At 66.4% G+C, this 16,079-nt stretch overlaps 2 protein-coding genes across 2 annotated transcripts; one reads left to right on the top strand and one right to left on the bottom strand.

Annotated features, from left to right (window-relative positions):
- The first annotated feature begins 6 nt into the window (after nucleotides 1–6).
- Nucleotides 7–5,646, top strand: FSCN2 (fascin actin-bundling protein 2, retinal). Its single transcript, XM_006034800.2, has 5 exons — nucleotides 7–2,226; nucleotides 4,239–4,395; nucleotides 4,624–4,745; nucleotides 4,819–4,986; nucleotides 5,063–5,646. Exons 1-5 carry the CDS (start codon nucleotides 1,404–1,406, stop codon nucleotides 5,266–5,268), a joined length of 1,476 nt encoding a protein of 491 aa, XP_006034862.1. The 5' UTR covers nucleotides 7–1,403; the 3' UTR covers nucleotides 5,269–5,646.
- A 1,030-nt stretch (nucleotides 5,647–6,676) lies between these two features.
- FAAP100 (FA core complex associated protein 100) lies at nucleotides 6,677–15,159 on the bottom strand. Its single transcript, XM_014525258.2, has 9 exons — nucleotides 15,154–15,159; nucleotides 14,154–14,329; nucleotides 12,589–13,553; nucleotides 11,149–11,302; nucleotides 9,721–10,463; nucleotides 8,705–8,841; nucleotides 8,194–8,310; nucleotides 7,678–7,764; nucleotides 6,677–7,474 (listed from the first exon to the last, which is right to left on the bottom strand). Exons 1-9 carry the CDS (start codon nucleotides 15,157–15,159, stop codon nucleotides 7,349–7,351), a joined length of 2,511 nt encoding a protein of 836 aa, XP_014380744.2. The 3' UTR covers nucleotides 6,677–7,348.
- Between the last annotated feature and the right edge of the window lie 920 nt (nucleotides 15,160–16,079).

A 16,079-nucleotide genomic window follows, 5' to 3' on the forward strand; every position in this document is an offset into this window, starting at 1 on the left:
CCCGACAACCTGCACCCTGACCCCCTTTGCAAAGTGCCCGCGAGGCTCGGACCCCCCGAAGCAAATCAGGGCCCTCGTGTCAGGCGCTGCACAAACGCAGCAGCTGCTTGGGTGAGAAAGGGAAACCGAGGTATGGACGGGTGCGGCAGGACCCCCGTCCCAGCCCATGTGGGAGGGAGGCATCTGAGCACTGCAGCACAGGAGAGGGGCTGAGCTGTGGCTGGGGGATGCCAGCGCTGGGCACGTGTGGTCTCCTGGGGTGACACGAGTCAGCCAGGTCTTAGCAACACCCTCCACTCAGATGGTCTCGGCTGGGGCAGCTCGGGGGGCGGGGGGGTACCAGGGGAGGTGCCCCCAACCCGCTGCCTGAAGGCCCAGGTCCCAGCACCCCTAGCAGGAAACGCCCCCCACCGGGCTGAGCACCCCAGGGATGGTCCCAGCATCCCAGCCCTCTCCAGCTGCCCATCCTGCCTCCCAGCCGGCTGGCGCGGGCACCCCACCAGCGAAGGGTCCTGGGGGCAGGCTGTAACTGGTAAGCCTCAATGCCCCCCTTGCCAGCCCGGCTGCCCCCTCCCAAGCTCCGCGGCCTGGCCTGATCGCTGCCCCCCCCCCGCCGCCCGTTGGGACGTGCTGACCCAAGCAGGGCACGTCCCGCGCCCTGGGCAGCCCAGGGGGCCGGGAGCCTGGAGCGAGCCGCAGGGGGGATTGGGAGCAGCCGGGGCTGTGGGACAGATGGAGGCAGGGGCCCAAAGCAGGATAAAAGGTTTACACTAAGCACCCGGCCCGGCTCACGGGTAAGGCGCTTAGGGGCTGGGCCTAGGAGCCGGCATGGCTGGAGGTGACCTGGGGCTGAATCAGAGACACCGGTAACCTTAGCCCGGCCCCACGCCCAGGCCACCCCCCGCGGCTCCAGTGTCTTTGCCCCACGGCTGGAGCCCGCAGGTGCCCCCGGCGGTGCCCACCCCGTCCTCCCGGGCCCAGCGCGGTAGCGTCCCGCGGCGCCGCCGAGCCCCATTGTCTAGCTCGTCAACCCCTTCCCTTTGTGGCTTAAGCTGGCGGGCGGCGATTGGCTGCTCCCGCGGCCCGGAGCTCATTGAAATCTGGGAGCGCGCTGTAATCCTAGCTGCGCCTAATTAAACCCGGCTGCGGCGCCCCAGCCGGCACAGTCGCTGCTGGCTCGCGCTCCCCCCTGGCACGCCGGAGCGGGCGAGGTCATCCTGCCGGCGGCGGCCGGGGGGGCCGGGGAGGCAACGCCCGCGCCCCCGCCGGTGGCACTGGCACTGCGAGCGGCAGATCGGATGCCGGCGAGCGAGGCTGCGCCAGGCCCAGCGCTGCCCCGCCACCGCCGCTGCGACCTCCTGGGCTGAGCCACCCGCTCCGCCGTGCGGGCCCCGCGCCGGAAGATGCCCACCAACGGCATCCACCAGGTGCTGAAGATCCAGTTCGGCCTCATCAACTGCGAGAACCGGTACCTGACGGCCGAGAGCTTCGGCTACAAGGTCAACGCCTCGGCCCCCAGCCTCAAGCGCAAGCAGATCTGGACCCTGGAGCAGGACGAGGGCGACGGCTCCGTCGTCTTCCTCAAGAGCCACCTGGGCCGCTACCTGGGGGCTGACAAGGACGGGCAGGTGCGGTGCGAGGCGGAGAAGCCGGGCTGCGCCGAGCGCTTCGCCATCATCACGCAGTCGGACGGGCGCTGGGCGCTGCAGTCCGAGCTGCACAAGCGCTTCTTCGGGGGCACGGAGGACCGGCTGTCCTGCTTCGCCCAGGTGGTGACCGAGGCCGAGCTGTGGACCGTGCACCTGGCCATCCACCCCCAGGCCAACCTGCTGAGCGTCAGCCGACGCCGCTACGCCCACCTGAGCCCGCAGGAGGACGAGATCTCCACCGACAGCAACATCCCGTGGGGCGTGGACGCGCTCATCACCCTCTGCTTCCAGAACAAGAAGTACTGCCTGCGCACCTGCGACAACCGCTACCTGCGCCACGACGGCGCCCTGGTGCCCGAGCCCGACGCCCGCACCGGCTACACGCTCGAGTTCAAGGCCGGCAAGCTGGCCTTCAAGGACTGCGACGGCAAGTACCTGGCGCCCGCCGGGCCCACCGGCACCCTCAAGGCGGGGCGCAGCTCCAAGCCGGGCAAGGACGAGCTCTTCGACCTGGAGGAGAGTCACCCGCAGGTCGTCTTCCGGGCGGCCAATGGCAGATACGTCTCCATCCGGCAAGGTAACGTGCCCCCCCGCGACACAGGCTCTGGGGTCCTCGTCTGCCCTGCCTTGGGTCCCCACTGCCTGGGGCCAGGGCGTAGCCCCCGCCTCCACGGGGCCCCCAGGGCAGGGCCTGGCCCTCACCTAGACTCTGCGGCTCCCGGGACCACATCCCACCACCTCCTGCCAGGGGCATCAGCTCGGGGCCCAGCAGAGCAGAGCAACCCCCACAGCAAAGCGGGGTCCCAGCCCTCTGCTCCTGGCTGCCGGGGTCCTTAGGCCCAATCGCACCCAGGCTGAGCCCCGGGCATTCGCACCCAGCCCAGCTGGGCATCCTGGGCCAGCAAATGCAAATGAAGCCCCGGCCCTGCCACGCTCCTTCACACCTGAGCCGGAGCTGGAGCCGAGGGGAAGGCAGCTGCCAATCCCAGGCAGCGCCGGAGGAGCCCGGGGCAGCTCCCAGCTTCCAAGCACGGGGCAGACCCAAGGGCACATGCAGCAGGGCCAGCTGGAAACCAGTGACCCGGCAATAGGCAAAGCAGCTGCTTTCCACGCACGGGGGCTACCCCTGGGAGCCCAACAGCTGGCTCCCTTCCAAGGGCTGACCAAGCTGCACCCTGCTTAGCAGCCAGCAGCTGGGGGTGGGGGGCAGTTAGGGACAGGGGCTGACCCCTGGGCTGGGAGCAGGGCGCTCAGGGCAGCAGCCTCCTGCAGCAGAGATGCTCCAAGGCCTCCTCTCCCCCCCAGGGGCTCAGTGGTGTCCCCCTGCACCCCCTGGCACGAGGAAGGGAGCAGGTGGTGCGGGGGGGCGGTGCCAAGGGGGCTGCACCGTTGCTATAGTAACCCTGCTCCCCGCTTGCTGCTGGGGGGGGCAGAGTGGCCAGCGGGGCTGCGCGAGCCACGGGGCATGCATGTCAGCTGGCCTGTGTGTGCATGCGTGCACAAGCACACTGGGGGGAATGGACAGGAGCTGCCTGTGTGTGCACTGCAGGGTGTGTGCATGGGGGCGCAGGTGTGTGCGTGCCTCTGTGCGTGTGTGCAGCCTATAAGCATGTGAGCATGTGTGCGCAGACATGTGGGAGGGACGTACATGTTGACCTGTGTGTCTGGGCAGATATACCGTGAGCGCACGAATGTGTGTGGGAGGGATGCGCGTGATGACGTGTGCGTGTGCCTGTGTGCATGCCCCCCGGAGTGTGTGTGTACGTATGTGCAGGAGGTGTGTGTGTTGACCTCTCTTTGTGTGCCTACATACAGCGAGTGCATGAATGTGCATGCCTATGTGTGCAGGAGGGGATGTGCTTGCTGACCTGTGTGCGTGCATGTGTGCATGTGCACCTGTGTGCATGCATACTGTGAGTGAATACTTGTGTGTGTATGTGTGGGAGGGTTGTGCATGTTGTACACACACCGGGGTGATACATACAGTGAGTGCATGACAGTGGGTGCATGAGTACGTTCTGAATCCTGTGTGTGCATACGTGCACGCATGCATACACTCCGTGAGCATGGGAATGTGTGTACACGTAGGTGTGCAGGAGGGTGTGCTTGTTGACCCGGGTGTGTGAATGAGCGTGTGCGTGGCACGTTGGGATGTGGATGTGTGCATGTGTGTGCACATATGCATGCATCAACAGTGCTGCAGGGGCTGCAGGGGTGGGTGGGTGTGCGAGGGGGGCACCAGCATTGTAGGGAGCTCCACCTGCCCCCGGAGAGGCACCTGCAGCAGGACCGAGCAGAGGAAGGAGGGTGCAGCGCGGCCAGGCCGAGGGTCCCCTGCCCTGGGCACCGGATGGGCACAGACGGGGCAGAGGGCAGCCGTGCCGTGCCGTCCCCAAGCAGCTTAGTGCGGTGACGTGGGCGGCCCGGTTATAAATAGCAGGTCTGCGCGCGCCCAGCTGGAAACAACAGCAAGCAGATTAATGAACCCAATTAGACCCGGGTGTTGCGGGGAGGGGGATTTGCTGGGGGGCAGGGCAATGGTCTCCGGGCCTGCCTTCCCCCCCATGACGCCCACCCCGCGGCCGGCAGGCGTTAACGTCTCGGCCAACCAGGACGAGGAGACGAACCAGGAGACCTTCCAGATGCAGATTGACAAGGAGACCAAGAAGTGCATCCTGCACTCCAGTGCCGGCAACTACTGGACCCTGGTGGCCCATGGTGGCGTCCAGGCCACCGCCACCGAAGTGTGAGTGCCGGGGCAGCCCCGTGGCCTGGCTCGCGGTGACCCTGGCAGCACCAGACCTGGGGGTCGCCCACCCGCTGGGGACGTGCACACGGGGCAGCCCCCCAAGCTGGGGTGGGGGGGATGGGGGAAGCTGGCCCGTGCCCCCCCGTGACACGCGGCGTCTCGCTCTCTGGCCCCAGCGCTGCTGTGCCCCCCCGTGACCCGCGGCGTCTCGCTCTCTGGCCCCAGCGCTGCCAACACCATGTTTGACATCGAGTGGCGCGGGCGGCGGGTGGCCCTGAAGGCCAGCAACGGCAAGTACATCTGCACCAAGAAGAACGGGCAGCTGGCCGCCGTCAGCGACGCCGCGGGTGAGTCCCCGGCCCCGCAGGGAGCGAGGGGCAGCTGCCCCGGGCCCTGCCAACCCCGCTCCTCCCGCCCCAGGGGACGACGAGGAGTTCACGCTGAAGCTGATCAACCGGCCCATCCTGGTGCTGCGCGGAGACCACGGCTTTGTGTGCTACCACCGCGGCTCCAACATGCTGGACGCCAACCGCTCCGTCTACGACGTCTTCCAGATCGTCTTCCACGACGGCGCCTACCAGATCAAAGGTGAGCCCTGCCCCGCTCAGCCCTGCCCCGCTCGGCGGGGGGCGCCCGCCCGGGCCTGACCGCGTGCCCCCGGCAGGCGCGGGTGGGAAGTTCTGGTACGTGGCGAGCAACGGGCTGGTGTGCAGCGACGGCGAGACGTCGGAGGACTTCTTCTTCGAGTTTCGGGAGCACGGGCGTGTAGCCATCAAAGGCAAGAACGGGAAGTACCTGCGCGGGGACCCGGCCGGCACGCTCAAGGCCGACGCCGACACGGTGCCCCGCGCCACGCTCTGGGAGTACTGAGCTCCGCACCCGGCCCGGCCGGGGGGACGCCCTGCCCCGTGCGTGTGATTGCAGTGACCCTGCCAGGCACTGGCCTCGCTGCACCCGCAGGGAGGGGGACGCCCCTGCCCGTGCCCCCGACCCTAGAGCACAGATGCTGCCCCTCGGCCCCCGCTCTGGGGCGGCCGCTGCTTGCTAGATGGCACCGTGGGGTGGGGGCAGGTGCAGAGCTAGCTAGTCCCTGGGTAGGCCCCGGGCACGGGGGTATTGGGGGGTGTTGCAATGCAGCCAGGGGGGGCAGGGGCCGAGAGTGGTAGAAGCCCCCCACAAGCCGCTGTGGCTGCCCGCGTGCCCCACGCTCCTCATTAAAACCCAGTTGAGTGGCACCAAGCCGAGGGGGTCCCGTGTTTTCCTTGCCCAGCTCAGCTCCCCCCCTGCAGGGAGCTGGCGTGGGAGAGGTGGCAGAGCTGTCTACCTTCCCAGACCCGGCAGAGGAAAGACCTGGAGCACAGGGCTCCCTGCAAGGGGGCTCCAGGCAGCTCGGACCCTGGGAGGAGGCTGCTGTCACCCCATTCACAGATGGGAAAACTGGAGACACGGAGTGGGGCAGGGCCGGCACCAGGCCCAGGGCAGGTACCAGCCTGGCGCTCTGGCATGGCAGATGCGCCTTGGCCAGCACGGATGGACAGGGCTGCCGTGGGGGGCCAGGAGGCAGCTGGGGATCGGACAAGACGACGCAAGGGAGCTGCACTGTGGCCCCTGCCCACGGCTCGGCCCCTGGCCAGGCAGGGAGACCAGGCTGCAGCTCTTGCCTGCCCAGTGCAGGTGGCTGAGTCCCCTGGCACCACAGGCTCGGGGCAGTCTGGCCCCGCCGGCCGCTCCAGAAATACCCGGGCAGGAAGGAACCCGGCTCAATGGCGCTTCCTGCTGCAGCCCGGCTGGGCCCTCGCAGAAAGGAAGACCTTCCGAATTTGATCACTGCCTGCCAAGGCTGCTGGTGCATCCTGGGGACGGGGTCCCGACCCGGGGCTGCCTGGCACCCAGGACCAGTGCAGGCAGCGAGGGGACGCAGGGGGCCTGGGTCTGAGATGGGGCAGGAAGACCCGTCCCCTGGCACAGCTGGACATCAGTCCTTCTCTGGCACAGGATCGTCTTAGCCCCGTGCTCGACCCAGCCAATGTCCAGGCCCTAGGCTGCTTGGCCCTGGGGGGGCATCTTCTCCCACATGGGGGGGCCCAGCTTCCCTGCCAGCCACAGGGCAGCAGGGCCACGGGGAGGGGGCAGCCTCGCTGGGTGGGCGCCAATGCTGCGAAGCACCAGGGGCCTAGCCGAGATGCTCGGTGCTGGGAGAACGTCCTGAACGGGGCCAGGAGCTGCAGGGGGGCAGCTGGCAGGGAGCTGGGCTGGGGAAGCGAGATCCCCGATGCCGGTCTGGCAAGATGGGCATGCGGCGAAGGAGAAGCATACGACGGAGCCGCGGACCCGGGAGGGCAAGAACTGAGTTGAGGCCGGGTGGCACCGCAGATACGAGGCAGATCCTTTATAGAAATGACAGATATCGAAAAATCCACCCCCCCGCCCTCGGCCCTAGCCCCCCCGGTAAAAAACGTGGGCCTGCAGCCAGCGCCCAGCAGGGGAGGGGGCCGCATGGCAGCACCCCGCGCAGGCACCCTGTTTGCCCAGTGCTCCGGCCACAGCGCCGGGAAGCGTAGCCCTTGGCGGAGGGAGGGGGGCGGCCGGCGCGGCTCCGGCCCCGCTCCGGTCACCGCGCAGCGAAGCGACTGCCATAGGAACGCGAGCGTCACGAGCACAATCCACGACACCGAACCCTGGCCCCGCCAGCTCGGGACGGGCGCCAGGGACCCCCTGTGCTGCTTGGACCACGACCACGATACAGGCACACACACGCACACGCACGGACACCAGCCCTCAGCCCTGCCCTTGCACCCCACCCCCACCCCCCTCGTCTTCCCAGCACAACCTTCTCTCCAGCCCTAGGTCGTCAGCACGGGCCCAGCTCCACCCTGGCGGTGGCTGGGGGGCCTGGCAGGGCGCGGGGCTGACCGGAGCCGTCCCGGGAGCCCGCCCGGGCACGCCGCGCTCACAGCAGGACGAGACTGGGGTTGCGCAGCTGCTGGTAGATGCTCAGCAGCTTCTCCGCTGTGGCGCTCGCCTCGTCCCCGAGGCAGAGACGGTCCCGCAGGGCCTGCGCCTCCTTCAGCAGCGTCTGGGGGCAGAGTGGGGATGGGGGGAATCAGAGGCTGCTGTGGGCCAGCTGTCCCCGAGGCCCAGATGTCAGAGAGATTGTGGGAACCACATCTTGGGGAAGCCCCAGTCCTGCAGAGCCCCTGGGAGAGGACCCCGGTGCCCTGGCTGGTCCTGCTGTGCCCCTGCGCTCTGCAGAAGCGCGTGCCCTGCTGCAGCGCTCACCTCGTGGTTAGCCTGGATCTGGCGCAGGTACTGCATGCGGAGGTCGGGCGGGCCTGAGCCCTGAGCCGCCTGCTCCAGCACCAGAGCCTGCTTGGAGACAGAAGCCGCCATGTTAGGGGAGCAGGGGAAGGAGGGGGGAATCCAGGCTGCTCCGGGACCACTTCACCCGCAGCAGCCTCCCACGCTGGGGGCTCCTGTTCTCCAGCTCCCGGGACAGAACAGGCAAAGGTAGCCATTCCCGAGACAGCCTCCTCACCCCTTTCTCCCCAGGGGTCCCAGGCACAACCTGGCATGGACTCTCAGCCCAAGCCATGTGCCCTTTTGGGGCACCACCTAGCCCTCTGTGGCCCCTGCCCTGCCCCAGAAGAGGAGTGGGGGGCAGAGACGCCACCCTCCATAGCTGTGGGCTGTCCTACACTCTGCTCCCAGCCTTCCCGAGTGCTGCTACCTGTGGGCAAGGCCATAGCACCGAGGGGGTGGGGGCGTGCGCACGTGTGTGGGGGGAACATCACCTACCTGGATGCGCCCGATCACGGCATGGTGCACCCCGCACAGGTCAGCCAGAGAGGAGCTCTGGATCAGGATCTCCACGGCCTGGATCGGGCCTGCCGGGCACAGGTCGTTCATGGCCACCTAAGAGGGGAGCAGGTCCTCACTGCAAACATTGCTTGCCCACGGGACGGTGCCGAAGCGAGGAGATCTGGGCTTGCAGCCCCCCAGCTCCCTCCCATGGCCCCGTAACCTTGTCTCCAACCACGGGTGGCAGACAGAGACGCCCTCCTTGCAGCCAGGGACCCGCGCTCCAGGCAGCGGCCAGAGCAGGAGCAGTATACAGGGTTGGCCCATCCTCCCCCACCTCCGGACTCGGGAAGGAAAGGGGCTGGGATGGGAGCTTTTCCTAGGCCAGAGCAGCCTGGGGCCCAGCCCCTTCCTCCCGGCTTCCCCAGGCCAGGCTGGGCCTGCGGGGTGGGGTGGGCTGGCGGGGCTGGGCTGGGCTCTATCCCCGCAGAGCTAACCCATTCCTTGCCTCTCGGATGAGCAGCTGCACCTCGCCTCCGTCTGGGGCCAGGCCCCGCACCTCTGACACGTCCTGGCTGCTCAGCGCCTCGGCCGCCGTGTTCTCCGCCAGCAGCCACCGCAGCGTGGCGCAGCTTAGCGCGGCGCCTGGGATGAGGAGGAGATGGCCTGTTACCTCCCCACTACCACCCTTCCATCCCACCAGCATTCCCCCCAGCTGGGGTCCAGCCTCCCCATGGCAGCCCCAGAGCCCAATTTTCCTGGTCTGAGCGCAGGGCAGAGGAAGTGCACTCCTGCCTGGGTCCCCCACCCCCAGCTCAACCCAGCCTGGACAGAGCCCTGCTCCCCATAAGCCCCCCCACACCTCCCTTAGGCCCTGGCAGAGTCAACGACAGGAGCCCGGGGGTGGTTCCAAGCAGAAGTATTCCCTGTCCCCTGTGGAGTGACGAGGTCCCCGGGCCAGGCAAGGCGGTGACAGACTGGACCCAGCAGGCGGGCCCCGAGGCACGGTGCCACCCGCAGCAGGGCTTGGCTGGCTCCAGCTGGAACGGGGCTCCGCCACGGCTCTTGGGCCAGGCAAGATCCTCCTCTCCCAGCAGGACCTGTCACGGCCTCTGCCAGGACTCGGGGCACTAACCCCAAGGCAAGGCTCTTTGCCCTGGCTGGCAGATGCATTTCATTGGCTCCTGCCTCAGAGGGGCACCCCCATCCCACCAGACCCCACCACTGTGTCGCTGCTGGCCTGGCCCCAAGCTCATGCAGCAGGATGCAGGGTAAAGCCGCAGCGAGAGGCAGCTGGGCTGGGGCTGGCCACGGCACCGGGATGGGGTGTCGGAGACTGGGGGGACCCTGCTCTCTGCGGACCCAGAGACATGGCTGCAATACCCAGGCATGCAAGTCTGCACCCCCTGGAAAACCAAGGGCAAAAGGAAGCACCTCCTGCCTGAGGATGGGAGAGGGAAGGGGCTGGGGGGAGCCATCTCCAGAGCCCTGCTCAGGTTGGGGCAGCCTGGGCCTGATACCTACCCACGGAGAAGTCCTTCAGCGCGCTCTTTAGCAACTCTGAGGACACCTTGATGGAGGCGGCCGAGGGCACCAGGCACTCGTCTCCCAGGCCGTTGCTGCCACCCATGGCATTGGACTCGGCCGGCACCCCGGCTGTTTCTAAGAAGGCCTCCACGGGGTCGGGAGCAGAGGCAGGTCCCGCGGCCTCGCCCACCCGCAGGCACTGCAGCATGTCAATGGTGCACTCGCTCAGGGGCAGGCAGATGCCCTCCCTGTCCGGGGAGAGGAGGGGTGAGTCGTCGGGGAACAGGTCATCCAGCGAATCAGGGCCGCTGTCCAGGATCTCCCGCAGGCTGTAGAAGAGCGCGCAGGACACGGTGAGTGGCAGCTCCAGCTTGGCATCCTCGGCAGTGCCCAGCGGCAGCGTCACCTCCCGCTGGCCCCCAGGCGGCAGCTGCTCCACAGGGAAGGTGTACGTGGTGCCCGTATCGGCTGTGGCCTCGTCCAGGGCGCAGGTGCCGGCCAGCAGCTGGACACACAGGGTCCAGCCCTGCTCCAGGCTGTGGTCGCTGGCGTTCTCCAACATGCAGGAAATGCTCAAGGTGTCGCGCAGCAGCAGGCGGCTCCAGGCAGCCGTGATGGTGCATGTGATGGGCTTTGCACCGTCCTGGCCGGACAGCAGGGCTGCACTGACGTCCAGCACCTGGTTCAGGCAGGTCAGGGCCCGGTTCTTGTGGTCCACGGCCTTCTTCAGGAACGAGACTCTGCAGAGAGCAGGGAGATTGCTTGGGCAACAGCCAAGCCTTTGGGGCATGCACAGCTATGGAGAAATGCTCAGTGAGGCCCTGCCACCCTTGGGGCACGTGGCAGCTCCTGAATTCTAGTAGAGGGGGGGTCCTCGCTCCCCCAAGCTTGTCACAGCTCAGAGACCTTCTGACCATCCCTGCCGCCGAGGACTGTCCCTGCTCCAGCCCAGCACAGCTCCGTCCCCAGATGAGTCCCTGGGAACGTGCCCAACACTGGCTTTGGTCTGCAGGGAATGGGGGGGAGATAAGGGAATGCCAGGTGCCCGCAGGCTGAGGAAGACCCTGGGGAGAAGCCTCGTTCAAGGGGAAACCCTGAGACACACACGGTCTTGGGAACATGCCCATCCTGCACGCTGCCCCGGGCAGCCCGGAGCACCTGGCGTCCTGCCTGCCCTGCGTCTGCCACTCAAGGCAGCACAGAGCTGCTGGCTTCCGCAGGGAAAGGGCAGCAGATGGTGCTGGTTCATCCCAGGCTCTTCTTACTGCCATTGGGCCTGGGGGGCTTCTTTGCAGACAGGTCCCGGCAGAACCACTCGGGGGAGGCGAGCGTTCCCCAAACTGCAGCACACCCGAGCCTGGGATGGAGGCAGAGGGAGCCTGGAGAGAACAAGCGGCTGCTGGAATCACCGCCTCTGCCCCTTACCTCTCCGAGACATTGCCTATCCCAGACAGGAGCTCCTTGATCCTCTGGCCAGCCTTGTCCGGGGTCAGCCTGACAGGGTGAACCTCCTCGGGGCTGCACAAGTCGCAGGTCATCAGTCGGCCTTTGGCGGACAAAGCCAACAGCTCCGACTCCCCTGCAGAGGTAGAACCGCCGGCCGGTCAGGCAACAGGTTAGCAACTGCGCGAGACCAGCGAAGGGGCCGGAGAGGATCCCAGAGCTCCCCCTGCACCATCGCTCCCCGGCCTGTTGTGACTGGCCCCATGAGCAAGAGCCAGGATGCTGCTCGGTTTGGCCGGCCCTTGCCCCAAGCCAGCAGCCACAGGCGCTATGGCACAGGGGCTTTGGAGGCCCCGGGCTGAACCCACCTCAGCAGCACGGCCCTGCACGTACGAAGCTGCGCACAGGAGCAGCTTGTGGGCAAAGGAAGCCGGGGGGCACCACAGGCACAGAAAGCATGACAGGACACAGGACGCCACATGCCATGCCCCACACACACGCAACGGCCCTGGGGAGCCCACTGCTCCTCCCCAACCCAAAGCCTCGCCCCTGCCACAATCCCAGGAGCCACGGGGCACTAACATGAGACACGGGACTGGCGGCTGCAGGACCAGGGGCTACGTGGACACGCAGTGTCTCCAAGCAAGGAGAGTCAGGCAGGCTGTGCCCTGACCCAGAGCGCCAGCCAGCCACTCCCCAGGCTCCACTACCCACACTGGGCTCCTGAGGCCATGTCCCTGGGGAATTTCCACTGGCAAGTGCCCCGATTCACGTGTGCCCAATGTGCTACCAATGCCATCCTCTCCAGGGGCTGAGAGCTAATGGGGCACCACTCTATCCTTTCCCCACCCACAACTGAGTGCTCTGCGCCCTTCCTCAGCACCCGCCTAGGGATGTGCACACACAGGTAAGCACCCCCCTCCTTGTTTTGCTCCCTGAGAGATGCCAGCTGTCTGAATGCACCGTGCCCCCTTCTCCCAGGAAGTGGCATGGCTGGAGCCTGCAGACTCTGAGCATTTCTACCCTCACCCTCAGCCAGATGCCGCACCTGGGAATGGCCTTTTGGAAGCCACCTCCCAGAGATCCAGCCGGATCTGTCCTCAGCTGTCTGGGACACAGCAGCCCCGGCCCCAACCCCTGGTGACCCGCAGTGCGGTTCACCCCGCCTGGCATGCTCCGGCGAGGCAGGGCCAGGCCTGTCCAGACCATGGCGGCTCCCGCTCCGTCCCAGCCGCGGCACGCTCGACACACATGACTTACAATAACGAAGGGGAGCCAACGGAAGCGGGTGGAGGCCGGAGCCCAATCCGGACCGTTAACGTGGGATGGCGGAGAGCTAGGACCAGGAATGGGCAGCGAGGCCAAGGCCACCCTGCCCCCGTCAGCCCCCATGAGCAGCGTGCGCCGCGCGGCCGGCAGTACCTTCTGCTGCCCGCGAAGACAAGGAAAGCGCCACAACGCTACAAATACTTAAACTGGCCGGAGCCAGGACTGGCGGCAGGACACCCGCCGCCGCGTCGTCTCCGTCCTCAGAGTCGGAGGCGTTGCTGCCGCACTCCAGGTCCACAGCCGAGATATCTGAGTGGGTGCTGTAGTACATGCGGCTGCCGCTGCTGCAGGCAGCGCACAGGACCGGCCCACGCAGGTAGTACTCCCGCAGCTCGGGGGCCGGTGCCTCCTCCCGGCGCCCTGCCTTGATGGCCACCAGCTTGCCGTAGTGCCCCACAGCCACCACACAGTCCGCGTCCCCCGGTGGCAGCGGCGGGGCGTCAGCCTCGTCGGCCTCGCGCCGCTCCGTGCGCAGGGCACCGATGAACACCACGGGCTCCTCCAGGTGGTGCAGCACCTTCACAGGTGGGTCCGGGCCAGCTGCGGCATTGGTGTCGGCGTCTGCTGCTGCGCTGAGGGCCTTCAGGGGCACGGAGCAGAGCTGCCCGTCTGGGAAGCCACCGAGGATCATGGGGGAGTCCAGCATGGCAGCGTCCACCCCGAAGAGCAGGCTGAAGAGTGGCTCAGCCAGGATGAAGCCCCCCGAGCACCACAGCCCATCCCCGGAGCCGGGGGCCAAGGCACAGCACAACACGGGGAGGAAGCGGGAGGCCGGCGCGTCTCCGTCGCCCCCGGCCGGGGCGCCAGTGGAGAAGCCCACCTTGCTGATGTGCCGACACGCTGGGGGCTCCTGGCTGGGGGCCGGGAGCTCGTGCAGCTCCATCCACCACTTGCCCTGGGCCTGGGCCAGCGTGATGATGAAGTTGCTGAGCAACGTGAAAGCGCACAGGTCGGCATCGGGGAAGATGCAGGCGTCCGCGTCGACGGGCAGCACGTTGGCAGGGCCGTCGGCCTCTTTGCTGTCACCGTCGCCATCACCGGTTGGCGCCTCCGTTACCCTGCAAGCAAAGGAGGACGAGTGTTCAGGAAAACCAAGGAAGAGCACACCAGGAAGCCAGTGCCAGCTCCATCCCCCTCTCTCTGGCCCGCTGAACACTCAGGCTCTTAGATACAGCTCTCAAGAGACCATTGGCACCCGAGCTGGAGAGCAAAGGGGACTGGTGGTTTTAAACACCTTAACCCTTCCACCGCTCTCTCAGGGGAGCACGATGGAGGTTGTACACCCTTATCAGCCTGTGCCCGATACCCCAGGTGCTGGTGACATTGCAACGGTGACATACGCATGCCCCGCGTGGAACTGAGAGGCCTGCGGGACATATGCCACACTTCTGGTGAGCTTGCATGGGGGCTATCAGTCAACTGGCACAGCCCTGCAGGTCTAAAGGATTCAACACCCAGAAAAAGCAGCGAGAGGGAGTCCAAGTCAAATCTTGCAGGGGTTGGGCAGACATCCCACATCCCCACAGACAGCGTGGCATGGCACGGGTCGCTCGGGTGGGTTTCAGGATGGCTTTCCCCCCAGAAGGCACGTGCTAGCCAGGGCTTTACTCAACAGAGGCGAAGCCAGCTGCCCTGGTTGGATTCCTGCCAGGCCTCACCTGCTCTGCTGGTCCAGGGACAGGCAGTAGATGCCAGTCTTGGCACACAGGACGTAGAGCTGCTGGTGGAGCGGGAGGAGCTCCACGTGCCACACCTGGTCAGGGAAGCGATACACCGCCTGGGCAGAACAGCAGGAGAGAGTGTCAGCAGGGCCTGTGATGAGGGAAGGACGTGGCTTGGCAGCATGGTCAGGGGATCAGTGGCCTCTCTGCTGCCCCCACAGTGGGTGTTGGGAGACCTGACAGGGCAGAAAGGACTCAGCCCTTCCTCTTCCCAGCAGCCGTGGGGGAGAAAGACAGCAGAGCCAGGACACCCACCCGCTAGCACAGGACCTGGCCCATCCATCGCCAGCCCTGTGGGTGCTGGCAAGTGCCGGGGCAGCGATAACCAACTACCGGCCTGCCCCGCATGCCTTAGGGCTGGCAGGGCTCTGCCCACGTGGTCTGACAGGGGCGCTGTGTGCAGGCACAGGTGCTCCATCATATGCTAGAATTAATCACTTAGCGCAAATATTTGCAGTTTTCATATGACAAAACTTCTCTTCCTCTGTGTTAATAAAGGGAACAGGGGAAAGTACTGCCAGAGGCCAGCGGCACATTAAAGGATCTGCTTCCTGGAAACACTCAGCACGTCGACTGCCGGGAGCAAAGCTCTGCCTGGCCGATGTTGCTGTCCACGCCCTAACTTCAAGACCACCTCTTTTTCGGGGGGTTTCCTCATTTCCCGTGCAAATGGTTTTGCAGCCGGGGCTCTGGGTGGCCAAGCCGGGAGGCGTCCCACCCCAGGCGTGGCTGCACGTCCAAGCGGACAGCCTGCACAGTGCTTGGGGAGGTGGGTGCTGCAGAAACACAATGTTGTTAACGCTGGACTGGAAAAGAAGAGGGAGCAACCGCCCCCTGGCGCTGCGCGATGACGGGAAGAGGGAAAGGCAGCGAAAGCCTCCAGAGGGGCTCCTCTCCTGAGAAAGAACCGAGTGTAGGAGGCTAATCCTTCTCTCACTGCCATGGCTGCCTTTGAAACGATAAGAATAAATTAAAAAGGCAGCGCAGAAAGCCCAGCGCAAAGGCAGCCGTTAGTCACGGCGAAGACAATGGGGACATCCGCAGCGTGACGAACGCGAGGACTGACAGCCCCTTTCAAAGGAAAAGCCTTTCTCTGGTTTAATGACAACTGTTGGCCCCACAAGAGGAGGGAAAAGGTCAGAGAGGCACCTACATTCTGCAACACAAAGGATATTTATAGCCATGTCCTAGTATTTCCCCAGCGCTGCCCCCCAGTCGCTCCGATCCGGGCCCGATCTGCTTCTCTGCAGAGCCCAAGGCCAGTCCCCGTGCTGCCGGGGTGACGCCCTCCCGTTATCTGCATCTCTGTGGAGTGCCCGGCGGGCACGGGGACTCCCCTGACCTGGGAACCGGACGTGCTGAGCAGGCGCCAAGTCCAAGGCAGCCAGGAGAGGAAGGGAGCCCGGCCCGGCCCGGGCAGGTGGGGACACGGGCCGAGCGCAGACGATGCCAGGTGCCTTCGCGAGGTGCGAGACGCCGTGGCAATCCCACGGCTCGGCGCAGCCTTTCCTTCTGCGGCCGGCCGCGGCGCCAGGCCCAGCAGTGGCCGTGGCAGAAGCCAACTTGCCAGCGGGATGTCGGCCGCGATGCTCGATGCCAAGCGAGCGGCTTCGTGGCAAGAGCGCAGTGCCTGGTCTCCACGTGGCCGGAAATCAGGTCGTGCTGCTCAAATAAGGGCTCCGGAGGCAGCCGTGCCCGGAAACCTTGGCACGCCTGGTACCAGGGCCCCAACTCAAGACCGCCGACCGAAGCGGTCTGGTCCGGCCTGGGGCAGCGCAAGCCGGACGCCCGGGCCCGACCTCAGGGCTCAGCCTCGGTCTCCCCTTCTCCTTGCTTGGGGCGGTGGATCCCGAGCGCGGCGGG

Source organism: Alligator sinensis, unplaced genomic scaffold (assembly GCF_000455745.1).
Source record: "Alligator sinensis unplaced genomic scaffold, ASM45574v1 scaffold1200_1, whole genome shotgun sequence".
Taxonomy (NCBI): Eukaryota; Metazoa; Chordata; order Crocodylia; family Alligatoridae; genus Alligator; species Alligator sinensis.

Coding starts and splice junctions, on each gene's coding strand:
- FSCN2 (XM_006034800.2), top strand. CDS start 1,404: ATGCCCACCAACGGCATCCACCAGGTGCTGAAGATCCAGTTCGGCCTC. Junction 2,227..4,238: donor ATACGTCTCCATCCGGCAAG/GTAACGTGCCCC, acceptor CGCGGCCGGCAG/GCGTTAACGTCTCGGCCAAC. Junction 4,396..4,623: donor CAGGCCACCGCCACCGAAGT/GTGAGTGCCGGG, acceptor CTCTGGCCCCAG/CGCTGCCAACACCATGTTTG.
- FAAP100 (XM_014525258.2), bottom strand. Junction 8,842..9,720: donor GCTGAAGGACTTCTCCGTGG/GTAGGTATCAGG, acceptor TCCTCATCCCAG/GCGCCGCGCTAAGCTGCGCC. Junction 7,765..8,193: donor CCGTGATCGGGCGCATCCAG/GTAGGTGATGTT, acceptor GTCTCCAAGCAG/GCTCTGGTGCTGGAGCAGGC.